Below are 28,000 nucleotides of genomic sequence, written 5' to 3' on the forward strand. Positions count from 1 at the left end.
TAATTATATTTAAACTTAGAAACATGCCATAGTAATATCCTTAGGATAATGTGAAAAGTTATTTAGTATTTACCAAGTATCTTGATCTTGATAAATAATAAATAAAAAATTTTTACTCTTATGTATATAAAATTATAATACTGTTTTTTAAAGCAATTTTAATGCTTGTGATTGAATTTAAAAAATCTTCCTTTCTGTAACTTTTCATATGAGTTACTCTTACTGCTCATTTGTGTTTACTTTGTATTAGTAATTTTGATTTTTTTATGTACCTACAAATTTGTATAATTTCTTATCAGTCTTTAAAAGTAAAATTTGTCAAAAAGCAAAACAAACTTGCTTTGTTGAAACTCCAGAAAAGTTACCTCCCCTTCGATCTAGATGATTTTTGTATGCGTTGCAAAACTCAACATTTTGAACAACTTTTTCTTATACATTTCTTTAACCGATGGTTGGTCTCAGCTTTCGAGTTATTCGCAGAAAACAGTCGATACCGCTACAGTAAATACTGCTTATAATTGGTCGTCCATTGTGTTATACGTATAGAAAAAAGTTCTTCTAAATATTGATTTCTACACATATCAAAAATCATCGAAATCCGAGGAGGGATAGCTTTTCTGAAATTTCACTCTTGCTTTATATGTATATATATCTTATTTTATATATATATTATTTATTTATTTAAAATTATTTATTTAAAAATAATGAAAATACTTCAAATAGAAGTACAACATCAAATCTTACTCAAATTTGTATATTACTATTATTTACTATAATATATTTTGATTAATTCGTTCAGAAAAATATTAAGTAGTCTAATAGAATTTATTTGCACACTCCACCACAACCATCGATATAGGAATATTGAAATTCGGGACAATGTTCAGAACATTGGAACAGTAACTAAGAGAAGTAAAGTCGTTTCCGAGAAGCAGGAATTATGGTCATGTGGTACTTTGAGGCCGCATTGATGATTGGTTGTAATCGCGCAAGCGTAATTTTATTTTCATCAAATAAAAGTAAATCGGTGTAATTGCCGTAACAGGTTAACGGGTTTATTTCTTCCGTGTCATAATAATACTGAAAAACATACTGAATCTATCGCGTAGTTGCCCATGGATATGGTAGTTCCAAAAGTAGATACTAAACGAAAACAATAAAGATTTTTCATATTTGTAGATTTTAACTTTTAACCAATTAATTCTAACGTCTCAATAATGTGCGATAACATTTAGATTAGACACTTCAGAGACTCTTTTAGAGACTTTATATTAACACTTCAGTATGCCGATATATAAATAAAACACTTCGTGCCACTATTTTACGGAGAATATTTTATCGTACATCTATGATTGTAAACAAATCAGAGATCTCATTTTGAAATTTCGTGCAATTATGCCAAAGCCAATCACCGATGTGATCGCAAAATACCACGTGACCATGTTCTTCGTTCCGGGAAATGCCCCCCCCCCCCCCCGCCATCTCGCCTAAAGTGAAGATTTATATTTCGTGTATTACTATGTTCATGATTAATATTCATCATGGTCAGAGGTACGAGAACGATCATATACAAGCTGCGTACGAATGTTTATACTGTAATAATATAAGATTGATGTTAGTAAAAGAATACCACAATAAACGATTACGAATTTTGTTGGATTATTGTACGTCTAATAGTAAGTATGCTATTTTTAATAAAATAAATATAAATATAATATTGTTTATACACAATTACTTGTGCTGCTTTAATAATGATGAATAACAATGCATGTAAAAATATTACAATATGTTTTTACTTATATTTTAACAAGATTGAAAATGCAAAGGGAAGAAAAGCAACTGGATTCCGCTTTGGAGGCTATTATTATGAGAGTAAATGATTTAAAGACTGCAATTGCTGCAATGATATTTAAATTGGAACATGAATATGAAACATTGAATTGGCCCAATTTTTTGGACAATTTTGCACTTATTTCAGGACATGTAAGTTAATGTAGTTGAAACTTTTAAATAAAACCAATTTTGCTTAATTTAAATGATTTAATTTAAAACAAGTTATTTTTATAGCTAACCAGTCTCTCAAAAATTTTTGGACATGATAAAGCACCAAATTTAAGGAACTTAACAGTTTTACCATTAAGATTAAGTCCAGAGAAAGATGAAGAATTACTTCGTTTAACCGAAGGTAGAATTCCCACATTTGCTCATGATTTAGTACCAGATTATCTACGAACTAAAGTAGAACCTCAAGCAGAACAAAAAATGATGCAGCTTGAAACAAAAGCTGCGAATACAAGTACGGAGATGTCACACGTAAGAAAAACCATTTCTTATTTATACATTACATCTTTTTAAAAATTAATTATGAATATTTATATAAATTTCACTTCCTGTTAATAATTAGAAGATTTAATGAGTTTAAATCTTAAAAGTACTTTAAGACAGAGATAAAATTATATCTCTCTATTGTCTTATTGTAGAAGTTTAAAGATAATATAAGATGTTCTATTTTTCTTTTAATCTGCTAACTAAACATCAACTAGGACTGCAATGTAAGCTACTATCAGCTAGCTTTCAGCTTTTATTAGTTCCATTCGCTTTGGACTGAAATTAAAATAGTTACAAATTACACATATAATAATTTTCAAATTTTGAAGACATAAAAATATCCTTGATATATTTTAACATGTTTTGTATTTAGTAACACATGCTTTTTTATTAATATTAAACTGTTAGAGGAAATCTTAACTTTTATGTTTAAAAAATATTATTGTAAATTTGTAGTAGATTGCATATTTATTTAAGTTGATATTAATACAACTACATAAAATATAATCATATGTTAATATGTATAAATTCATATACAATTTAAACATTTTAATTTTGACATATAAAAGTTAGTTTTCCTCTAATGGTTTAAAAATACTATAAATTTCATAGTAGGTCCATTTAGCGAGTGGAACACTAAATGATATTTTTCTTTTAAAATATGTATGCATTTTATAATTTTCAGAAACAAATGAGTCAGTACACAAAGGTCATTAATAATGTATGGGATATAGCAAATAAGGCACGTGAGGAATGGGAAAGCGAAGCTGGATCTAGAGCAACTCAAGCCCAGACAAGTAGTACTGCAGACACTCATGCTCTTGTAGCAGCTGTGGGTATGGGTAAAGGTTTAAAGGTAAATTTCTTTTTAAGTTAATATTTTTAATTCTTTAGCTATGACACAAATCTTATATAAAGTGATCAATGATCTTAAGTGAATGTTCTAAAAAATTGTTACGACGAGTGAAATTAAATCTGGAATAATTTTGTCTTATATTTTGCACTTCTAGTCTGATTCTGTGCAAATGGTTCAATCTGGTGTAAATTCTGTGCCAAGTGGGATGATGGTAGGTAGGCCTGGAAATCAACAACAAGCTCCAGGACAAGGATCTTTAGGAAATCCATCTAGTAAGCAAATCCACTCTAATTTGGTTAATTATAACATTAATGTTTATATTCACAATATTAACCAATATATTTTATGTATTTGTAGTGGGACAAATGAGTAAAGCTCCAAGTGCAATCAAAACTAATATTAAAGCAGCATCACAAATTCACCCATACAGATAAAATATAATTTATTATTTAATATATTAATCTTAGTATATTTTTCAAATTAGACATTATTTCTACTATAATTTATTATCTTTTAATACATAACCAGTCAAATAATTACTTATTGTCGTACAAATATGTAGATAAAATATTTGATATAGTTAGATATAATACTTGTAGATCAATTTATAATTATATAACAAAATACGATTTATAAAAGTGCTAATTTATAAAATTTATTATTTCTTTTGTGATACAATTGCATATGCTCGTGGGGATAGGTATTTATTCATTACAGGAATAATTTTTGCTTCTAAACCTTGTTCTTCCATCCAACATAATCGATCTTGTAAAACAAATGATTCTGCTGATGCTTGCAACATCAATTGTAAACCAGTATATATTTCTACAATCTTTAACTTATCACAGTGATTTCCCCATAGTTCTATGATGTTTTTTTCATGCATATCAAGATTAAGTTGTACATCTAAAAACCAAAATAACCTCTTAATCATTTATTATAGTTTTGTGAAAATGTATTTTTGTAACATATAATATACCAAAAGAGTCATAAAAAGAACAAAGCTTTTAGAATGTAACAAATTAATAGAATATCACCTTGTTCTTTTAATGCTTTTTCTTCCTGTGGTTGTAAAATGTATCTAGTTAATGAATCTCTAACATAAGCTTTGAAATCACAACATTGAGATTTTCTTGTTCCTTTTTGTTTACGTTTCTTAAGGGAAAATCCATCTAAAACATTTTATATTTTACATTAATGTTAAGTAAATAGTACTTGAAATAAAAAATTGACACATACTTTTAGATGCATATAATTGAAGGACAGCCCTTGCAAGAACATAAAAGGAATGTTCATTGTGTGTTTCAATAGACATATTATTCCATCTGTCTGCTGGTTCTTGGCATGCTAGCCGTAAAAAGGGCTGCCTCAAGAAGGAACCAATGTCAAAATCAGTATTATTAATTATAGTTTTAAGACAATTAGATAAAGGGAAATTGTTAAAATATTGTTTTTCAGTTGATACATTTATTTTTATTTTTTTTGATATCGAAAGCTTATGATAACAACAAGGAACCATAATAAAAACACGTGCTGCTGTCATATCACGAAATATTTTTGATGCATATATGCTAAGATCTCCACAAGCATGTAAACCAATCAAACAAACATTTGACTTTTCTTGAAACTCATTACATAAAATAGTTTCTATTGTCTCAACAGAATTACATTTTAAATCACAACAATTATATTTAACATGCATTAATGAATCAGGAAACCATTTTAGTTGTCTCTTTCGAGCGTTATCTATGTTTGCTTGACTTTTTTCTAATCCTAGAACTTTATATCCATATAAATGATATAATAATTGGCAAATATATCCCTGGAATGAAAGCATGGCATAAACATTTTTTAGAAAAGAAATACAAATTTCATTTTTCCTGAATAGCATTACATAAATATGGATTTCTTACCAAACCTGCACCAAGATCAATAATAACTTTAATATTTAGAGGTGCACATTGCATATGTACCAGATATGCCAAATGCATTATTTCATGTTGTTTTTTGCAATTAAGACCTATTTGGAAGTCCTTTGGTAATGTTGTTGATAATGCAGTGTTCATAGTTGGTAATTGATCAATATATTTACACTTTTCAACAAAAGCTATTAAGGTTTTTGACCATTCTGGCTAAAAAATTAAATAATGTATTTGTGATATGATATCAACATATTTGTTTTATTTTGCTGTTAATTATTTACCAACCTTTGTCATTTTTTTTACAACAAAATCATTAAGTTCTTCATTTTTCAAAATTTGCAAAGCATGCAGCCATTCTTTTGGAAAAAAATCAAGTACTCCTTCAGTTAACAAATCAGTAACTGGAGTATTATAAAGCCACTGTGTGTCAAGAAATAAGTTCAATGCATCCAAAAAATACATATTTGCAATTATTTACACATGCCATCTATATATAAAAAATATATGTGAACAAATATATATATATAAATTTATATACATTTTAAGCTTTACTATTATTCTGTAACTACAATTATATTTTATAATTGTATCTACATCGTATATACATGCGTACATATATATGATAGCAATTTTTATAACATTTATTATATAAACATTTTACAACGAATTGCAATACATTTCATGGTAACTACATAAATTGTTCTATATAAGTGTATGTGCATGAATATGCATAAATGATACTCATTTTAATAAATAGCTTATATATGATAATAATATTCATAATTAATATAATTAGTAGATTGACATAATTAATAGATAATATTTATTTTAACACAAAATATTCATTCGACTGCTCTTGCTCGAATTTCTTCTTCTTGATTTTGAACCTTCCAATTTTCGGAATGCCTATTTAATAAATCGTGATTAACTGGTCCAATCAAAGCACGTCCTACTCTAATATGTTTCTGATCAGGTTGTAAATATTTAGTAACAACGTGCATAAGTTGGTCTTTAGTTACAGCTTTCAATCTTTCTCTTTGTTCTTGAATATCATCATCCGTTAAGTTGTATCTAAATTTAATCATTCCACGATTACTTGGGGAAACTGGCGCATCAAAATGTTGAAATATTGCTAATTTTGCTTCATCAATATCACTTTGGGATAACGGATGCTTCAATAAGAATTCATAAGCTTTTTCAAATAAGTCTAAGGTACGAGTAGAATTAGGATCTCTATAAGAATAAAATGCGAATATTCCATCTGATGACAATGTAGCACCACCTCCATAAGCTCCACCTTTTTCACGAATTTCTGGATGTAAGTAAAGTGATGTGATTAATTTAGAAAGTACTCGTAATGATGCGAAGTCGGGATTTGTATATGGTACAGTAAAAATTGCTTTAGCTGTATAATTTACAGCATATGGTAATACATAATGGATAGCGCTATCTTCCATTTCAATATTTTGGCCATGTGTAAAAGTATATGTGTTTTGTGGTGTACCTTTCAATGAACTATAAAATTCACTGATACTTTCTAATATCGTGTCTTTGTTATTTGTACATAAATTTATTGCTGATCTCAGATGTTGTTTATTTAAAATATAATCAGATATTTCTTGCATTTGACTCAAAACAGGGTTTAAATCTGACATTTGTATTATTTTTTTCATGTTTGAGACATATTGTAATCCTGACAGAGTTTCTTTGAATTTAGTGACTGGTGAGACCAAACTGGCTGCACTACTCATTGCGTAAGTGTGCCCTAAATTCGCAATATCGTTAATCAAATTTGCAGCATTAATTTTAACTAATGTTGTAAATCTCTCAATATCAGATAATTGGACATTATTGAACAACTCTAACCATAATTTCCACATATCATTTACATTACGATCTAGACAATAAGATTCTATTAATATTCCTTCTTCATATTGCAATAAGCTATCTTTATGTTCTACAATGTGATTCATAAAATTTAAACCTCCAGTCTTCAATCGTATCATTTGATCAAAGTTTCTATAATCATAATTTTTTGTACCCATTTTTGAAATAATATTATTGAAAAGTGGCAACAATAGTTTTAATTCCTGTGCTAAATCTTGTGTACCAAGAATTCCTCGATAATAACAAACACCATTTGTTGGTTCAGTAGCAACTTGTAAAGGAACACCAACTACCTTCATATCCTCCAATTTATATCGTTCTACATCTTCTTTTATATCATTTATTTCTAAAGTAGGAAGGACATTTACATCTTCTTCTTTCTGTTGTTCTTCAAGAAGAATTTTTCCATCTATATAAATTTGATCTAACTCTTCTTTGGAAAGTAGTTTTAATTTAGATTCTAACAATTCATGTTCAGCAGCTCCTTTTTCATGATCATATTTCTCATATGGCAGCATTGTTAATGTCAATCTATGATTATTATCCATTAAATATGCTTTCACTAATTCTTGAAGATATTTAGGATTGTTCTTTATTCCTTCTCTAAATTTCCTAATTGCTTTATTGATTCTCATTGATTGTATAAGATCGCCATTGTGATTCCACAATGGTGTTAAGCTAAAAAGTAATTGCAATCCAAAATTGGAAGTTTGATGTTTTAGTTGAAGCTCAATACTATGTAGGACAGTCTCAACATGATCTTCCATAAAACCTTCTGTAACAACTTTCTGTACAGTTTCATTAAAAGTCTTATCTACTTTTTCAAAATCTTCTGGTTTAACACCAAGCAAACTGACAACAAACATGGTATCTTTACATTGGGAATCAAAACCTGTCATTGGGCCAAAAGCAGTTCCCAGTTTTGATTCTACTAAGGCCTTAAAAAATGCTGAATTTGGACCTCTTAACAGTAGTTGAGATAAAATGTTTATTTCAAAATTCTTTTGTATATCAGTGATATCATTGCACAAATAACCAATAGCTATGCTACCTTGTCGACTAGGATCTGGAGCCATTGGATTTGGCCTACAAGTAATATGTTCTTTTTTTGGATTGTTCCACCGTTTTTCTGAAGGAACTTCCGACATAGATGTATCTATCTTATCCATTAGAAAGAGGTATCGATCATTGATAAATTTTAAATGATCTTCTAAAGGAAAATTGCCATAGGAATAGAATCGAGAGTTAGAAGGATGGTAATAAATTTGATGGAAATTGAGTAGATCAACATATCTTAAAGTAGGAATAACAAGAGGATCTCCACCAGAAATTACTGCATACGTATGATTAGGTAAAATAAGATTTAGTAATTTTTCAGCTAATATTGTTTGATTTTCATTGAAGACACCTTTCATCTCATTAAAAACTACCCCTTTAAAAATAATAGGGGAATTTTTGTCATTAATATCTGCATGTTCTAATCTCCATCCTTCCTGTTTAAAATCAAGTTCTCTTAAATTTGGTTTAAATACAGAATCCAGATACACTGACTGTAAATTTCGATAATCTTTCAAATTTTGTGTAGAAAATGGATATATGGTATAATCAGGTCCTGTCATAGCATTCATAAATGTAGCCAATGATCTTCGTAACATTTTGAAAAATGGGTCTCTACATGGATATCTTTCACTACCACAGAGAGTAATATGTTCTAAGATATGAGGTAAACCTGTAGAATCTTTTGGAGTTGTACGAAATCCAACTGAAAATACATTATTACTGTCATCTCTTGCTAAATGTAAATACTGTGCCCCTGTTCCCAAATGAGTTAATCTGACTGCAGTTAGATATACTTCATCTATTTTTGCAATTTCATCTACTATAAAACCATGAATAATTTGTCCATTTTTAAATTTATTAACATCACTTTCTGTTACATTTCTATCATATTTTGTAGCACTAAATGCTACATTTCTTTTTGAATGGAAATTGCGATATTTCAAATAGTGTTTCAATTTAAATTGACGTAAATAAGAATTTTGTGACAAACTCAACATCTTCAACATGATTCTGTAGCACTTCAATCTGTAAAAGGTTAATCACTATTACCTTATGTCACTTGAATAACATATAGTGAAAGATCTTTAAAAAAATATCATTTTATACAATATCACTAACCAAAATTAGATATTCGGTGTGTAAATAATGTTATATCTTTTTTAAAACAATATTTACAAATTTTCCAATTTCTAAATTTAAAAATAATCCATAACACGTGATTTTTTATTACGATGAATGTTAATGTAATAATCATCAATAATTAGTATTTATAGTAGATTATTTAATTAAATAGTAGTTATATGATATTAATTAATAATGATCACATCGAAAATTTACAGAAGACAAAATTCATTTTGTAACTGATAATAGATTACAAATCATGATAGTATATAATTGTAATTACAAGGTAATAGTTATATACAATATTAAATATATAACAGTCTAAAGTAAAAAAATCAACTAAATAATTTTATATTACGATAATCTTACCTATCAGCTCTTACATATAACTTTTAGATATTCATTCCCGGCATTATGTACGATGATAGAATTTTTCTTCTAGTTCTTTTGATGCCTTGATTATGTACAAATAACTAGGCAGGCAAAATCTATTTATTATTATTATAAAATCTTATTATTAAAATTGTTAAGATATAAACTTATAACTATTACTATTTTTGTATAAAACTTGTTTTTCATGAATATAAAATTACTTATTTCATATACTTAAACTTTTATTTCATTCAGATATATTTTAAACTTTAGGTTTAAATTTATACTAAAAAAGGTGCGCGCCTATCTTAATTACAAGGTATTAACACTAGCCAATTATATTATTATGTCTAGTATTTCCAAAACCATAGCGTATCAACCAATAATTAAGCGTATTCAATTATAGACATCCAATAAGAAACCTGATATTAAAGAAATAAAATAGGTAGAATTGCAACGAACGATCGTTGCGAAAAAATATAATGACATTTTGCCATTGAATCTATGAAGTTGAAAATTGTATGAGCTCATTATCAATAAAATACATACGATATTTATACAGATATACGATAAAAATATATAAATTCAATGGAACTTCGAGAACTATTTACCAATAGTTGCTGATCTTTTTAAGGGAAACGCAAGTTCGATGAGAATACGACTTAACACGTAGGAGAAAGCGACATGAAGCGACATACTCACAAGACAAAGCGCAAGATCTATGACGATTGAAGAACGCGCAAAGTGCTCGGATTTCCGTGCCTAGTAGACCGTCCACTAATCTTGATATTAAAGTTGGTCATGGGTTGCGCATAAGAGCATTCCGCCAAAATGAACTATGCCAAAAGGCATGGATAAAATGTTGCTCGTGAGATCGGTATGACGGATCGGTGGTTATTCTCATATTGTATGCGCTTCGGCGACTTGTCGGGTCCGCGCGAGTGGAGGGTCTCGAATGGCGCTCATGTATAATCACCGGGAGTGCAATGCTAACAAGTAGTCCAGCTGACTCTGACAAAATGGTAGGGTACTCGCGTCGTCCTACGGGAGGTGATCAATTTTTCCACACATAATCGAAGCGCCTCCGCTCTGACGGGGTACGATGAGTACTGATAACCATGATCAAACGAAGCCCTGCGTCAGCAAACCACCCGCAAGAATCGAGCTTAATGCCGACGAAAGCGCGTTCGACGGCAGGCGAATTAAGAAGGAACGAACTGACGTTTCCCTTGAGAATGGTGACGGTAGCATCAACGCCGGCATTAATGATACTAACAAGCAACTACAGTCGAGTCAGCGACCGGCTGCCGGCAGATTTTCAAACGGCTTCCACGACGACGACCTACTTCAGGATATCATCGCGGCCAAGTTCACGGCTCTGGCAAATCATGGCACAACCACCAAGTACGACAAAATTCGGCTCATGATCGAAGATAGCATCAGGTTAATTCAATTGTTCTCTCTCTCTCTCTATCTCTATCTCTCATTCATTCACTCACTCTCTCTCTCTCTCTCTCTCTCTGTCTCTCTCTTTTTCTTTCTTTCTCTCCCTCCCTTGCTTGCTTACTCGCTCTCGCTCCTTCCCGTTCTTTTCTCTCATTTTCTCTTCTCCTGCCTCTAGGCTTTTCTTTCTTTTTATTCTCAATGTATCATGTTTTTTTTCCTTTTACATTAATGAATTTGTAGAATTTTTGGTCAAATTTGCGATTTGTTCAATTATTTGAATGTTGCTATTATAAGTTGAAGAAAATTAGGTGATAAAGTCCAAAAGAAATTTTGTATTAAAAAATTTAATTGTTTATATGCTTCTTTTTATATTTCTCTTTATTCTTCTTTAATGATTTATTTAGTTTGCGATTGTGAAATTAAAGTTACTTAATACATTTTGTTAACACATACTTTTTTCAATGTTTATGCTAAATAAAAACAATGTTTCTTTTATTTCTCTTTATTTATAATAATAATTACTGTAATATTAAAGTTATTTCAAACATCTTTTTTTAATGCAATGTATAATAAGCACAAAGATGTTTCAACTGAATTCATAAATAAAAGCAGAGTTTCAACTATTGCCTAAAGTTTTAAATAAGAGATATATGTTTAAGTAGAATCACACTGTTTCATATTTTTATTTCAGATGAAGAGAAGTTATTTCAATAAAAATTTTGTATAAATATATATATTTTTATCTTTATGGAATAATGAATACTGTAAAATAAATTAATAAATATCTAATGTCTTTGCTTTACTTTTGAAATAAAAGTACCATTTATAGTAATAATATTTATATAAATTAAGCAATTAGGAATAAAAGAGAAACATTGTTATTGTGTTTGAAATTTATAATCTAAAATACTCATAAGCCAATACATTTTTGAGAAAGTATTAAAACAACTTAATATTAATTGTGTGTCTGAAATATATTTTCAAGTTAATTTAAATTTATGCTAAAATGAAATTGAAGATTTTATAATAAGACAAATATATATGTAATTCGCTAATAATAAAAAAAGGAAATATGTATTTATATAATTTTCTGAGGAAATAGAAATAAAATAATTTTTTATTTAAATTTACAAGCTAACTAAACAAATTCTATTTTAAGCTATACTTTACTAAATTTATTTTACCATGTTATGTTAATACTTACAGAAAAATTACATATTTCATATGTACATAAAAACATTATTTATTGATTATATGCTATAATTCTTTTATATGATATAAAATTATATTCTATGTATAAGTATTTAAAACAGAACTACATGTAAATTATAAACACATATATGGAGAATAAATATGTAAATTTTTTTATATTATCATGGTTTTAAATATATGTTTTCATTCAAGTATTATTTTAAACAATGTACATTCGATAAATTTTATATACAGTGTGTTTTATATATAATTATATACAAATCAAGTTTATTGATTTTTATATACAGTGAAGAATCAAAAGCACGTATTCAAGAAATCTTCTCACAAATTGAACAACTGAAAATAGAAGAAAAATTATTGTTGTACCTGAAACTTCCACTATCATTGACTAATACTGGAGGAACTGTTGATCCTTTGAGACAACCATTAAATCCATTAGGAAATCGTTATGAAATTCATCAAACTATCATGTGGATTAAAACACATTTAGAAGAAGATCCAGATGTTTCTTTACCAAAACAAGAAGTTTATGATGAATATAAGTAGGTAGTTTAAATATGACATGTTTTAAAAGTTGTCCTAAAAGTTTTTTATTAATTAATTAAACTTTGAGTATCTTATTGTTATTTATTATTTTACATTTGTTTTCAATTTATTTATAGTATGTATTGTATGCGAAATTCTATGAAACCCTTATCAACTGCTGATTTCGGTAAAGTTATGAAACAAGTATATCCAAGAGTTCGACCACGTAGACTAGGCACACGAGGCAATTCACGTTACTGTTATGCTGGAATGCGCAAGAGAGTTAAATTGGATCCTCCAACATTGCCTAATATATCTGGCACTCAGACTGTAAGATACAAAATTGTTTTAAAAATTGTATATAATGTATATTTTCTCTATATTTTATATTATAATTAAATTTTAAATTTTTTAGGGTGATGAAGTAGATGAAAATATTACTGAAGAAATGTTGGGAGCTGCATCTACATTGATCAGAGAATGGGCAGAAAGCCTCCTTGGTTTGAAATTTCCAACTTTGAGTGCCTTAGCACGTCATCTTGTTGATAATTTGTGTGTTGATACTCGATCTCTATCTGCTGTGTGCATATTATGTGCTTCAGGAAATTCGAATACATCGACAAATAAAGGTTTGATGGTTGTTATATATTTCAGAAGCATTCTTTCTGATTGTATATTATAAGTTATTTTATATATTCAGAGTCGAATACAGATATACGTGCAACACCTATTAGTGGAAAGTCTGGGAAGCTTAGAGAAGCACAATTACAGTTGCAACGAAAGCTACAACAGCGAGAACATATAAGGGATCAAAAACACCGTCATCTTGATACTGTTATACAGGTATAAAATATTTTCTTAGTAAGTAACAAGATGTAGGTAACTAACAGTAAATGTAATGTTTCTTAAATGTTTCAGAACCAGAACAAAGAGAAGACTGTCGATAATAAAACGGGGGCAAATAAGGGAAATAAGAAAACTAAATCCAATCAGTCATCTCAAGGTACAAATGTATCGAGTGGGCAGCAGAATGCATTAACGAAATTGAGTTCATCTGCTGTAGTAACCAATCGGCAGAAGAAAGTTTTTAAAGCTACTAGTAGTCAGCCATGTAACATCTCCCTGGAATCCAACTGTGATAATATAGTGGTACAATCGATTGAAGACGTACAGAATAATAGCAACCCTAGTGTAGTAATGACCAACTGCGTAAATACACAGCGAGATATCAAACCCAAAAATTCCAGAAAGCGTGCCAATCCAATTGTATTGAATCAACCATCAGAGACAAGTCCTGAGAAGCAGACAAAACTTACAGAACAGCAAATACAAGAGAATGTAGAGCATTCCAATGTGTTGTTGCCTAAGCTTACATCTATACAACGTCCCGGGAAAATTTCGGTGATACTAGCTAGTAATCTGAAGCCTACCAAGTGCAAAACAAACGAGGCTGTTAACAATCAGCCTACCAAAAACTGTGATAACGAATCATCAACATGTTCCAAAAGTTGCATTAAAGTAAATGGTTGTCCCAACACTTTTGAGTCTAGTTCAAATGCAATAGAGGAATCTACAGTTTTAACTAAAGACCAGATTCTATTATTGCAAGAGAATTCAAATCTTGCAGGTAAAACTGAGAAACTTGGCTCTATTGATTCGGATGCTTTAGATGATTATTTGAATGGAGGTAACAACTCTCAAGAACAAGAGGAGGAATTATTACAGTATTTTCAACAAAGCAATTCATCAAGTTCAGATGTGGAAGCAAATACTATTGCTATTGATGAACAAATATCAAGATCTGATAAAGTTTCACAGCTAAGATTAATATTACAACAGAATTTGAAAGGAGGGACTGTACATGCACCTGTTGATGTATTACCTGCTGCTATCATTAGGCAAAATGTTGAAAAACGTGAAATCACTCAAAAGCACAATTTGATATTACCAACTTTACTAAACCATTCGAACCAAAATAATACCAGACGTAGAGTCAGTTTTGAAACGAATGTTGTAGAACATGTTCAAGACTCGAATGTTATTACTAATACAGTTCCACAGAGCCCAAATACACGACGTCGAATATTTAATTTTACGCCAATATCGCCGGGCCCACATTCACCTATTAATGGTCGCGCTTCCAAATCTAATTCTGCAAACGCTAGCCCATTCGTTTCACCACGAAATACACCTGTGCCACGGTCGAGAAGCAATTTGCAAGCAAGTAGTTCCAGAGCTCGTACTCACAAATCCTTATCGCGTTCAATATCTTGCAGTATGCCTTATACTAGCAAGAATGATACTTTTGTTGTTCCCACAAGTGGTCCGGAATTAGTTAGACAAGCGTCATCTACACCGCAGTTACCGTTGATTTCTACCAAGTCGTCGGAAGTGCAGGTGGATAGTAGTACAACGCAAATTTCAGTTACACCAAAAAGAGAAGGACAAGGATCACAGTGTGCTGCATTTTTATCTTCTGATTTAGCACCGCAAAAACAATTACTCATTAATTATCCAAGTCAGGAAAATTTACAAGAAATTAAAAACGTTTATCAAAAAAATCAACCTGATCAGGAAATTAGCGAATTGTTTCATAACAATAAACAATTTACCAGTGAACTTTATAGGTCACAATCAGTTCCATTACATAGAATGGTTAATCCTGCATTGATGTCACCTATTTCAACGCAACATTGCTTATCATCCTTTCAGAGCCAGAGTTTTAATCCATCTACAAGCAGTTCCATAGCGCCTACGCCAGTACCTAGTGAGTTCAATGATTTTGGATCAATGGGTCAACCAGAAGGACCTTCAACATATTTACTTGATGACGTTGATCCAAACTTCATATCAGATGATCAAAATTTCTTAATGGGTGACAAAGAAATTACACCTGAAAACATAACGAATATATTAAACATTTTGGATGAAGAAGGAACTCAAAGCTTGCAAATTTTACCGGAACAACCTGCAGAAGAAGGCTTGATAGAAAACAATTCAATAGTGTTGGATGCTTTACCAAATTCAAATTTAAACTTATCAGAAGAGGATATGTTAGATCCATCAAATGTACTTGATATTCCAGTAGGTGGAGCATTACAGAAAATAATACAGTCACGCTCCTATCCTAATACACCATTACCTGTGCCAGTATCAACATATACGCCATCTTACACAGAAGATAGTAATGGATCTAGATCATATCCTTCGACACCACTACATACAATTCAATCGCAAGAAACGTATCAGGATACTAACGAACCGATGCTCTCAAGTCCTACTCTGAATTCTTTAAACTTGCACAATGAAACTGTTAACGAGTCTACTTCTAGCAGTTTATGTAGGAATGTTGTGGATTTGCTGGAAGCCAATTTCCTTGGAGAAACTGATACAGAAACAAATGATTTGGACCCACTTGGTAATTTTGATGGATTACAAGATGTTGATTCATTGACACCTTTGTTTAATGAAGTGACAGAGCCTAATCGTTGAAAGCATATACAAAAGTAATTCATGGATTTCTTGTGATTTTGCATAGTGATCTACCAAAGGTTGGAAAAATAATTCTTAAATTGTATGTTAGCATGACTCCATTTTATAATGATAGTAATTTGCATAAATATTCCATTTTAATATGCAAAACATTATAGTGGCAGTATGAAAGGATTAAAGATTAAATCCTAGTTCCTTGTGCTAATATCAAATAATACATGTCACAGTGATCACATAAAGATGCATCAGTTTGAGTTTTTGTTAGAATAAAGAATTCTTTCTTGTTTTATATTTATGAATATAATTTACGTGAATTTGTCATTTTTTACCATTTATTGAGACATTAAATAAATCTCTACTGCTTAGGTAATACATACATGATAACAAGAATATACCAGAATTAATGTCTTTAATTTATCTTCTCAATTACAGTACTATACATACATTATAATGAGAGGAGCTCATGATAGAAAATTCAAATATAAAAAAGATGTCTTTAAAAGAGTTGAATACTATATTGACTATTGAATTGAACATAATTTTGACGAAGTTATAAGTATTCATAATTCAATTCAATATATAAAGAGCAGAATGAGTGACTGCCAATGGTATCTTTTTTAGACTTGTATTTCTTATTTTTTAAAGTAAGTAAAGCGAGAAAGAAATCACTGTGATGCAAATATAATCTTCGAACACTATATATTTCTTGAATTTGCCACTAGTGAAACTAAAAAGTGTAAATGTCTTCAGTGAAGTCTTAGGTGTCTTTGGTGGAACATTGAGTTTTCAAGTGTGAAAAATATGACGAAGAAGTTGCTCAAACAGAGCGATCGTCGCTGTGAAGTATTTGAGATTCGAATAAGTGGAAGTTGATTTTATATAAATACTTTATATTCGTCGTTTTGAAACGTTTGTTTCTAAGTCATTTAAGAACGCGTTATTGCGACTTTGTTATTCAAGCGTTTCTAAGAAATATTTACGATCACCTGCTGGACATTGGTGAGCTTCTTTTTACATAACAATCGGTATTGAACCCAGTATGTAGTACGCTTTTTCTGACCGGCAAAGTGACGGCAAAAAAGCGAGTATGTAAATTTATAAATGTTTTATTTTACCTCATATCTATATAAATTTGTCAAATTTGCGTTTGATTGATAAAACATCACATTTTAGATCAGAAGTATTCAAACTTCATAAAATCACTATTACTGTTTGTTAATATTTACATTTCTCTTCCTTTTATTCTGTCCTGCCATGTGCTTTAAACTTTATTATTAATATAAATAAATTTATTAAATTCACGGTTACCATCTTTTTAAATATGACTTCAAATTGTTACTTTGGATATGATTTTTAAATATTAGTATGACTTACCAAAAATTGATCAAAATTCGTATAATTTGGGTAATTGAAGTTTGACCACTTTTGTTTTAAATAAAAGATAAAGCAAACAGAAACGAAAAAGAATTGTGCTTCGAAAGACATAAAATTTCATATTTATGTACCGTACTGGATTCTACATCGATAATACTGCTAAATAATTATTACTATGGCGGGTCTTCCTGGTATATCGTTTTGTTCATTAATGAAATCCGAATTACCATAAATACACCGCCAATTTATATTTTTCTACGGCGTTCTTGATCGAGAATTTTATGAATTGGATAGTTGTTTAACCGATTTTTATTCCTAACTTACCGTGGTTACTTAGCTTTCAACGCAGAAAAAGTTAGAATTTTTTGTAGAGAATCCACACAAAAATGTATGGTATGATCGCGGTTGTATGAATTTCATCATTTAAAATTATTTTTCACGTCAAAGTCTTAAAATGATGCGCTTCAACATCGTAAAATATTAGATTTTTATAAAAAATATGGGGTAAACGTTATTTACTCGCAAATGATCACGAACACACGACATTTGCAAGAATTCTATATTATCATTCTGTAAAGGATTATATGGCGTTGCGAATGTTAACACCATGTAAATATATAGTATGATTTTTGTGAAATCTTGTTCTTGAGAGTTACTATTGACGTACTAAATAGCATGAACCAAATCTCGTGTTTCTGTTAATCGATTAACATTTTAATAATCAAATAAGCAATTATTATGACAATAAAAAAATACGAAGAAGAAGGAATGAAATAAGTTAAAAAATAACGAATTATTTAAAATTTACGTTTTTGTATCTACAAGAGTAATTTCTGTGTGAATTTATGTCTAATTTTTTCGTAACGTTACGATTAACCAGAGTATATTTTGATACGTTTTTTGGTTTGTGCTATTGCCATATAAAGGCACTACATTGCTAATACCGGTTTTTAATCGCCATTTCACATACCGTAACTAAATAATCGTATGTGGGAATTCGAAGAATTTCGAATTCCATAAATCTAGAATGTTACGCATGTAATCATGGTTTTGAATTTGTAACCTGCACGTTTCTATTAACCTTTTGAAGCATGAATCGAGCCAATACGATGACCCAAATAGGAACAAAACTTTTCGACGAAAGTAATCTCTCGGCATATCATAAAGTTTTTAAATGACAAATTAAGAATAGAAAATCGAATGAGATTTCTTGGAAGATATTAAAAGATACTTTATATGAGCATGCCTATTAAGCGTATTTTTATATATTGATTCAAATTTAAACAAAATAAAATGAATAAAAAGGTAGAAAAAAGAAAAAGATATAGAAAAAAGTGGAAATCAGCAATACTTCAAAAGGTTAATAAATATTTCTGGTAATTGCATCACACATTTATAAGCAACAAGAAAACGTTAGTTTCCCACGCAGCCTGAAATACAGCGAGAGTAACACATTCTTTGTATGAAATGAGTTACAACGTAGTTTCAAATATTCTAAACTATTAAAACAAAACTAATAAGACGGTAATCTTACTGTAAGGCGAGTTGTGAATTGTACAAACATAAAAAAGAGAATCATTCGACGAACCAAGTAGTGATTTGAAACTAGCAGTTAAATAAATGGACGAAAAGAAAAGAGGACTCGACCTTCCATAAGTTGTGAAACGACAAGAAAAAAAGTAAGAGAAAGAAAGAAAAAATTAATGGAAAATATGAACCGAGCAACTATAGGAAGTTCTTAGACGTGAATGACTTTCATTAACTTGACCAAATGATCGAAGATCTTGGAAATTTCTATAACAGTACTGCTATTTGTAACTCGTAAGTAAAAAAAAAGTATATGTACTACGATATTACTTGTTGTTGTACGCACAAAGATTTTAGGTAGGAATTATTCGATATTATCGTGTAATCAGGGTTTGTCTGTGCTGTTTGATTTACAATTTGAATTTATCTAGATGCGAATATCGATATATTAATGAAAAATATGTGAAACATTTTTATGAAACAGTTAACAATGTGCAATAATCGTACTATCCTTTATTTGCCAAACAAAGAAAAGGAGAACAGTAAGATTAATATTATAAAATTATTGGCTCAAATTAATAATACGAGAATAAATGCGAAGCGTTAAAATTGATACTGGTATCTAGACATCTGTAATGTAACAGCACCGATTTATAAAAAAAAAGAAAAAAAATTAAAAACAAAATAGCGGAAATAAATTATATTGAAACATATATACATTCATATTTACACAGACAGTCAATAGATATAGTTATATTTAAACGAAAAGGTAATAATAACGGCGATCTTGTCTGCATAGGAAATCCTGAGCATCATTTTGAATACTATATTGTTTCAATGGAAAATGAAAATACACTGATGGGACAAGATTGTTTGAATGGGCATGGTATAACTAAATCACCATACAATTTGACTTTGCACTGTATTTTTTCCCTCCATCGGAAGTTTGTTGATTTGTGGATTGTTTATTTTCTTTTCTTTATTGATATTTTATTTATCTATATTCCGTGTTAATATTTAATATCACGATAAAGAAATATATTTTCCTTTGTAACAAAAATTTTATACAAATATTGCCTTGTGTTGTTTAATAATTGATCTTTTCTTCTCGAATTGAAATATAAATTTCGACGGAGAAAAAATGGAGTACAAATGGATAATTACTCGAATATTAACAATACTGCATGGGGTAGGACAATTTTATAGGTCAGTAAAATATTATATGTCGTAATCGTAGAATGCAATAATTTATCGGTCATCACGATTAGAAATACGTAGAATGAAATAATTTTCATAAAACAAGATCCATCGATCATAGATTATCACAAAGATCTTCTTTTTAATTTGTAAAATATCATTCAAATTTTACTGATTTCGAGTGTTCTGTTCTTCAACGTCATCATGAATTAACATACTATCCTACATAGCCAAATAAAATAAAAATACAAGAAATGTGTTTCCATGAAAAAAAATAATAAGAAAGTATGAACAAAGTACTGTTGCTTGCAGATTGATTTTATTGGTAATTTTTAAAAAAGAAGAAAAAACTCGCCTTGCTTATTTTCCGTCAAATATATTTATAATATACGTAATCTTGCCACATAAAACGATCTGCGTTTTGTTTCTTGTCAAAGATTTTGTATTACTTTCAATTGAAGGAAAAAAATAGACCTGGCGATATTATGCGGCTCTAATGCCGTTTCTGAGGCTTATAGATCTTCGAAGGATCGTTTTTTTGATTCTTCAAGATACTTTTGCTTCGTTAATGAGAAAAAACAAAAAACAAAAATTTCTCTACCTATTTTGTATGATCGAATGTCAGGTAGACTAAATCAAGCAATAGGAAAGCGGTATTCCCATTGCGTGTGCTAGTGTTACTGGCAATTTATTTTGCTTTGTAAATAAAAATTCTTTTTTAGTAAAAAAAAGGTGCAAAAAAGTCATTAAAGAGAAACATAACAAATGCAGTTCCCTCTTTATTCCTTATAAGATAACAATAAATTCCCGTTATTAATTCTTCATAAATATTTTTCTTTTTTAAGTTTAATGTTATCAAATTTTATATATCATATAGAACTTTATATTTTAAATTAGCTTACATGTTAAAAATATTTATTCTCACTAAATATTTATCTTTAAAAAGGTTCTATATGTTTACTATAAGTAGTACTTTTGTAACTAAAGTATTTTTAATAATATTTGTAACTATTTTCTTTTTTTATTCATTAGTTTTATGTTATGATATATTCGTATTATATCAATATAAATTTTGTAAGACTCAATCTGCATACGCTAGTGAAAGTAACTTTTTTTATTTTTTAAGAAAAAATGTCTAAGTTTTAACTGTGTATGAAAACTTTATTTTAGTAAGTAAATTTTTTTATGTAAATGTATCGAATATATAACAATCTTCAATATTATTTAAATGATAGTATTCACCTCTTTATCGAAAAAATTTATTTGAAGCCAAGAATTTCTTTGAATTGGTTTTCACATATATTATAATTAATATCAAGTATATTATCAATTAATTATTTGGAGAATTTAAACTGTTATGATTTCTCTCAAAGTTAGTAAACTGTGATATTTGTATGAATACTTCTATAAATGAGTTTTTCTGTACATCCGTTTATTGTACATATGTAATCTTAATCTTGTAGATTTATATTACAGATCATTTTCCGTGGTTTATATTTGCTCACATATGTATAGTATATTTTATGCAAATTGTTTATTTAAAACACATTTGAATTTAAATTTTATAGAACTTTATTTTAAAAACATTGTCAAATAATATTACACGTTGTTAATTGCTAAATTCAATGTCATTAAATTTTAAACAAAACGAAAGAAGTAAGCATTGATGAATTATAGTAATGTATTAGAAGTAAATTTAGATGCAATAATAATAGCGTGATCTGTATCGTATGATGGAAGAATAGATAGGGATTATACGAAATATGAAATATATGGATACATATATAATTTTGTATAATTTATAATATCTATGTAGTAAATAAAATGTTAATGCTATATGGCCTAAATGTTATTAATCTGTTTGAATATTTTGTACAAATAAAAATATTTTCTTTCAATCAAACAATTGGTTAACCACGTTAAAAATTGAATAATATAATACTTTAAAGAATGTTTAGCATTATTTAGTAAATATTAGTTTAAATAAAATTATGGTTTATTTCCGACAATGCATTTTTCTAATATATAAAAAAGTAATCAACTTAATAATATTTTCCTATATATTTTTGGTGCAGAATTTACAATAATTTATTTTTTCAACATGAAATCGAAGATTGGCTAACATAAGAAAAGAATTTATTGTTATATTAGTAACAGGAATACAATCATATTGTAAAAATAAATCATTGATATTTTCAGTTCAATATTACATACAATAAATTTATGTAACAATAATAATAGTATTGACATATTTTCTGTAAATGAAAAATAAAATTTCCTTTGAAAATTAAAATTATATTTGATAAAAATTCCAACTGTACGATTATTACTCCAAATTTTAGGTATTGTAAAAATTTTGTTTTAGTATATAATTATGTATAGTTTGATATTTTTATGTAATTATGTATAATTCGTCACAGTTATATTATTTTCTGATATATTTGTATATTGTCTTAATTTATTTTCAGTTGAGACTCTGTAAGGTATTAATTGGTTACAGAAAATGAATTTGTATAAACTGTTATATAAATTTAATGTATTAAAGAAGTAAGCAATTAGATAATGAAATAAAAATTATGTATTACAAAGTTCTCAATTGAAAAAGCCGATATATTTTAATTGAATTTGTAAAATTGAAAATTGTAAAATATAATTACTATAATAAAGTAATATAAAGTATGATTGTAAATTGCGATACTGCACCAAATAATTTATTTTATTTATCATCTTAAACTGAATCTCGATATGCTAGTTATAATACATGTTCAGTCGGATCTACAATTCGTGGTTGATTCTTCAAAGTCTCGGGTGGAATTTTTTCTCCATTAATAATAGCTTCTACATCTTTACTACTTAATGTTTCGTATTTAAGTAAAGCATCTGCTACTTTTTTAAGTTCTTTCGCATGTTTTTGTAATGTCAGTTTTGCTCGTTCATATGATTCCTAAGATAGAAAATATAGTAATTTTGATGTAAAAAGTTAAAGAATAATATTACATGATAGAATTAACATTATATGCTGATAAAATTTACTTGTAAAAGGCGCTTCACTTCCTTATCAGCAAGATCACTTGTGCTAGGACCTAATTGAAATCCATCGCCTTGACCATTTCTACGAATTGTACCAAAACCAACTTTTTCAGACATACCATATTTGTGTACCATCTCTTCTGCGATGGAAGTCGCCCTCTAAGAAATATGATTATCAATATTATCAATGATTATAATGTAATATTTTCAAGTTTTCACTATTTGCCAATAAAATTAGGAATATTTTTAGTATTTAGAATTTGTTTCCTAAGCTCTTGTAATTTATTTTTAAATTATTGTACCATATGTGATAAGATATTAATATAAATATGAACTATATCAAAATACCTGAAAATCGTTATATGCTCCTGCTGTTACTTTATCAGAACCAAAAATTAATTCTTCTGCAGCACGACCACCCATTGAACTATCCATTAGAGCTAATAATTTGGATTTCGTTGTATGATATTCGTCATTAGATAAAAACGCGGTCTATACAAAAAGAGTACTGAAATGTAATATTAATAAAAAATACAATTATTAATTTATAACACTTACATGTCCCAAAGAATGGCTATGAGATAAGATGGTAATTTTATGTATAGGTGGTGCATCTTTAGTATAATATGCAACTAATGCATGTCCTGCTTCATGATATGCTGTAATGGTATTAGTTTCTGTGTCTTTAATTTTTTGTTTTCTTTCTGGACCCATGATTATTTTATCTCTAGCATATTCTAAATGTTTCATTGTTACATATTCAGCATCATTTATAGCAGCTCTTAAAGCTGCTTGATTTACCTTTTAAAATTAAGCTCATAATAATAAAATTAACTTGATCTAAAATTAGTACTTATTTCCAAATGAATACCATATTCTCTATATCAGCTCCAGTAAATCCAGGCGTACACTTTGCTAAATAGTCTGCGTCAATCTCTTGTGTTAATATTCTTGATAAATATAAATCAAAAATTTCCTTCCGGCTTAAGTAATCTGGTATATCAACAAGAACTTCAACATCAAAACGACCGGGACGCATTAATGCTTTATCTAAATCATCCCGTCTATTCGTCGCACCTAATACTATAACACCTTCGTTCTGAAGAAATCTGTAAGTACAAAGAGATATACAACTATTAATGATAATAAGTGTATATAAAATCGATATATAAGGTCATAATTTATAAATCATAAATAATAAAATTTAAAATTTGAACTTTATTTCTTCAGAAAAAGAAGAAAGAAATGAATGACTTAATTAGTACTATTTTGCCATCCTACTCTCATTTCTTTAACTCTAATATAAGGAAACATAATATGCTTACTATATTATACATATTGTTTATATTGTAGATTCAGTCTCCTAGTTTTAATGCACATGAAATAAAAATATATCTTGAGAAAATACATTAAGAAAGTAGTAAGAAATTGTTGAACTTGTAATACATATATTATTCTTAAAAAATTTAAAAAGATAATCATTAATTTCTTTATCTTTTCTTGTATTAATTTCCTTTGCTTTCGCATATAACCTATATTAATTTTTAGAATTATTCCATATTCTAAAAGATAAAGAGGTAAAATTTTTTATTTACCCGTCCATTTCCGTAAGTAACTGATTTACTGTTTGATTTGCATATGGATGAAGAGCTGAATTTGTTCGTTTTGCACCAACAGAATCAATTTCATCTATAAATATTACGGCAGGTGCTTTTTCTTTTGCTGCTTCTGAAAAAGAATAACAGATCATGAATAAATAATACAAATTTTTCAGGACACTTTAATTGAAATTGCACATCATAATATAAATTACATATGATATCAAAATAAATTCTCTTTTCTTCTCTTTAAATTTTTATTCAAAATGAAAATAATAATGAATATCTTTTGTAGAGCATATTGTTTTATAATTGCCAAAATAAACAAATTTTTTGAGGTGATACACACTTGCTAATTAAGGCTCATTAAATCATGATACAAATAAAAAAAAGAATATAAATAGACAACATTAATGACAGTATTAGAATGCTGTGATCATAACATTGAAATATAAATAGCATGTACTATTCCTAATATACATATATAGTACATATATTGAACTAATATGGCTTATAAATAATTAATATATATTAATTATAATAAAGAAAAAGTGTAGAAGAAAAAAAATTGAAAACCATTAATAATACTTCTTTAAAAGTTTTTTTTTGTTTTATTTAATGTATGATTTAGAATGTTTCTTTAATATTTATTTTGTGTTCGCAATATTTTGTTTATAACTTACTAAATAAATCTCTCATTCTTCGTGCACCTTGCCCTACTAAAATCTCTTCAAATTCAGGTCCAGCAGCTTGAAAAAATGGGACACCAGCTTCACCAGCAACTGCTCTAGCTAATAATGTTTTTCCTGTTCCTGGTGGTCCTACTAGTAATACACCTTTAGGTAATTTTGCACCAAGTGCAACAAATTTTTCTGGATTTTTTAAAAATTCAACTATATCTCTTAATTCTTGTTTAGCTTCTGCAACCTAATTGTATATAAACAAATGAATATACAGTATTTAGTGAAATGTATTTAGTAAATTTAGCGAAAATCTTATTAGATTTTATTCATTTTAGAATTTATTAGATTTTACATATATTGGATTTTTTTAAATGATTTACTTACTCCTTTAACGTCATTGAAAGTTATGTCTGTTATTTCTGGTCTAAACTTAGCACCATCCATTGGAAATCGTAATCCACTTCCTACAACATAAACTGCAATATAAAAGATATAAGAAAATTTACATGATTATTAATAATCTAAAGCATATTAATATATTTTAAATACTACTTTAATGATTACTCTATCTACTCTATGATACTCTATCATTTTAATAATTAATGTTATATAGTTAATATTAAAAATACTTCTTTCTTTAGTGAAATAATTTTTCAGTGACTTTCAGATTATTATGATTATTCATTTGAAATAATCGATAATATTCAATATTAACATATATTTTTTTAAGATGCTAATGACAGAGGGTAACTACAAAAAAATATATTAAAATAAAGTTATCAAAGAAAATAATGATAGAAATTGTATTATATCTCTATAATACATACCTCCATACCAAAACATTAATAATACAGTTCCTGTTAATAAACTACATATTATTTTGAACCATCCAAAAGTTGAATATGTTTGGCGTTTAAGTCCTGCTTCATATCCTTCGATAAAAGCTAATATAATTCTTTTATATTCTTCTGTCGATGTTTGATTATTAAATAAATTTTTTATTGTTGCCAAGTCCTTTTCTTTCAGAGCATGTACTAATCCTGTATTCTATGAAGTGAGAAAGTTATTCACAAAGTATATAAAATATCAATATAGATAATAAATAATACATGATCTTACTGTTCCAGAGAAATGACCAACCAAGTTTTTAAATTTATTTATAAACCATGATTGTTTTTCTAATTCAGTAGAAACATTACGTTTTGTTCTAAAATTACGAATTTGTACATAGTAATTAAATGAATTTTTGTTACAAAAGGTACATAATGTTGTATGATGTTGTTTCGATGATAAATACATAGTAGGTAAAATAATTTCTTCCGTACATCTTTTATATAGATATTTGTGTTTGTTTTTTGTGAAATTTAATCTTGATGTATAGACTTTCCACTTATTATTTTTTTCTAAATTTCTCTTAAAAATTTTCAAAGAAACTTGATCCAATGCTACCAAAACATTATTTGTCCTTATATCAAACATTGTAATTACATCAGACATGTTTAATTTGCCTATTAATGTGTCAATATAATTTTTAGTAGCCTAAAATAAAAAGTAAACTTAGTAATTTGCATCATTATGGTTTTACGTAATACATTACCAAATTATCTTACGTCTGACAAGTTACCAGAAGAGATATGATTCATAGATTTTTTCAATTCATTTTGTCTTTTAACTTTAACTGAAAATGATGTAGATTTTGGACTAACTACTGAAGTTAATTGCGTCAGATGATATAACACCTAGAAATAATTCTCTTTTTTAGAAATAAGAAGTTTTAAATATTTTGCTCTAATTATTTTCAAGGCTGAATAGAATAAAAATGTACACATATGGAAAGTAATTTATTTTGTAATTTAGGAAATTATCTTTTACTAAAGACAGACATGAGATAAACACAAATTTCATAAATTTGTATTAATGTAATAGACATATAAGGTTATAAAACGGAAATTTTTAAAGACATTTTTAAGGAAGATATACAATATAAATTTCATGTATATACTTGTAATGTCAGTAAATGTAAAATACTATCTAATAAGCTATCTATGAATTTTGGAAATTTTTGTACAATTGTAGCTATATAAATATGATAATACAAACCTGATTGTGAGGTTGGAAAGAAAACATTGCAGATCAACCCTGTATTTAACACATGTAATAAGATAAATGGAAGTATAACACTTTTAAATAAAACTAAATTCAACTGATAGTGACGTTTTGTTACATATCCAAAAAGATTAAATTACATGCCATCAATATCTCCTATACGAAATATAGTTTTAATGCTGCAAGGTAACGGAAATGACTGCTATCTAGAATATAAACTTCCGAATGTTTAAAATCAATTGAGATTAGATTTAAGATTGCGTA

General features: G+C 28.3%; 5 protein-coding genes across 10 annotated transcripts; 2 read left to right on the forward strand and 3 right to left on the reverse strand.

Annotated features, from left to right (window-relative positions):
- The first annotated feature begins 884 nt into the window (after positions 1-884).
- On the forward strand, positions 885-3,838 carry LOC126917514 (mediator of RNA polymerase II transcription subunit 8). The gene is made up of 6 exons (XM_050724427.1): positions 885-1,676; positions 1,812-1,983; positions 2,068-2,313; positions 3,014-3,184; positions 3,339-3,456; positions 3,542-3,838. Exons 2-6 carry the CDS (start codon positions 1,819-1,821, stop codon positions 3,616-3,618), a joined length of 777 nt encoding a protein of 258 aa, XP_050580384.1. The 5' UTR covers positions 885-1,676; positions 1,812-1,818; the 3' UTR covers positions 3,619-3,838.
- Positions 3,814-9,717, reverse strand: LOC126917513 (probable methyltransferase-like protein 25). Of its 2 annotated transcripts, XM_050724424.1 has the most exons (6): positions 9,544-9,717; positions 5,392-5,593; positions 5,098-5,316; positions 4,424-5,006; positions 4,222-4,356; positions 3,814-4,090 (listed from the first exon to the last, which is right to left on the reverse strand). In XM_050724424.1, exons 2-6 carry the CDS (start codon positions 5,566-5,568, stop codon positions 3,843-3,845), a joined length of 1,362 nt encoding a protein of 453 aa, XP_050580381.1. In that variant the 5' UTR covers positions 5,569-5,593; positions 9,544-9,717; the 3' UTR covers positions 3,814-3,842. The 2 variants fall into 2 exon arrangements, with proteins under 2 accessions (XP_050580381.1, XP_050580383.1); XM_050724426.1 differs by lacking the exon at positions 9,544-9,717 and having other exon boundaries at positions 5,098-5,312; positions 5,392-5,531.
- On the reverse strand, positions 5,725-9,314 carry LOC126917511 (presequence protease, mitochondrial). The gene is made up of 2 exons (XM_050724419.1): positions 9,172-9,314; positions 5,725-9,078 (listed from the first exon to the last, which is right to left on the reverse strand). Exon 2 carries the CDS (start codon positions 9,057-9,059, stop codon positions 5,949-5,951), a length of 3,111 nt encoding a protein of 1,036 aa, XP_050580376.1. The 5' UTR covers positions 9,060-9,078; positions 9,172-9,314; the 3' UTR covers positions 5,725-5,948.
- Positions 9,718-10,231: 514 nt separating the features above from the next.
- LOC126917510 (DNA-binding protein RFX7) lies at positions 10,232-22,155 on the forward strand. 2 transcript variants are annotated; one of them, XR_007710977.1, is made up of 7 exons: positions 10,232-10,989; positions 12,492-12,746; positions 12,867-13,059; positions 13,145-13,358; positions 13,430-13,572; positions 13,648-19,416; positions 19,922-22,155. XR_007710977.1 is itself a non-coding variant. In XM_050724418.1 (6 exons), the coding sequence occupies exons 1-6, from the start codon at positions 10,649-10,651 to the stop codon at positions 16,219-16,221; spliced, it is 3,720 nt and encodes a 1,239-aa protein (XP_050580375.1). In that variant the 5' UTR covers positions 10,232-10,648; the 3' UTR covers positions 16,222-22,155. The 2 variants fall into 2 exon arrangements, 1 of the variants encoding a protein (XP_050580375.1); XM_050724418.1 differs by having other exon boundaries at positions 13,648-22,155.
- LOC126917512 (ATP-dependent zinc metalloprotease YME1L) lies at positions 21,874-27,967 on the reverse strand. Of its 4 annotated transcripts, none has more exons than XM_050724421.1 (12): positions 27,731-27,967; positions 27,241-27,369; positions 26,750-27,169; positions 26,458-26,677; positions 26,015-26,094; positions 25,631-25,874; positions 24,945-25,077; positions 24,221-24,458; positions 23,908-24,150; positions 23,698-23,841; positions 23,353-23,508; positions 21,874-23,263 (listed from the first exon to the last, which is right to left on the reverse strand). In XM_050724421.1, exons 1-12 carry the CDS (start codon positions 27,755-27,757, stop codon positions 23,072-23,074), a joined length of 2,226 nt encoding a protein of 741 aa, XP_050580378.1. In that variant the 5' UTR covers positions 27,758-27,967; the 3' UTR covers positions 21,874-23,071. The 4 variants fall into 4 exon arrangements, with proteins under 4 accessions (XP_050580378.1, XP_050580377.1, XP_050580380.1 ...); XM_050724420.1 differs by having other exon boundaries at positions 26,015-26,106; positions 27,731-27,966; XM_050724423.1 differs by lacking the exon at positions 27,731-27,967 and having other exon boundaries at positions 26,015-26,106; positions 27,255-27,369.
- Between the last annotated feature and the right edge of the window lie 33 nt (positions 27,968-28,000).

This window comes from Bombus affinis, chromosome 6, assembly GCF_024516045.1.
Source record: "Bombus affinis isolate iyBomAffi1 chromosome 6, iyBomAffi1.2, whole genome shotgun sequence".
Lineage (NCBI taxonomy): Eukaryota > Metazoa > Arthropoda > Insecta > Hymenoptera > Apidae > Bombus > Bombus affinis.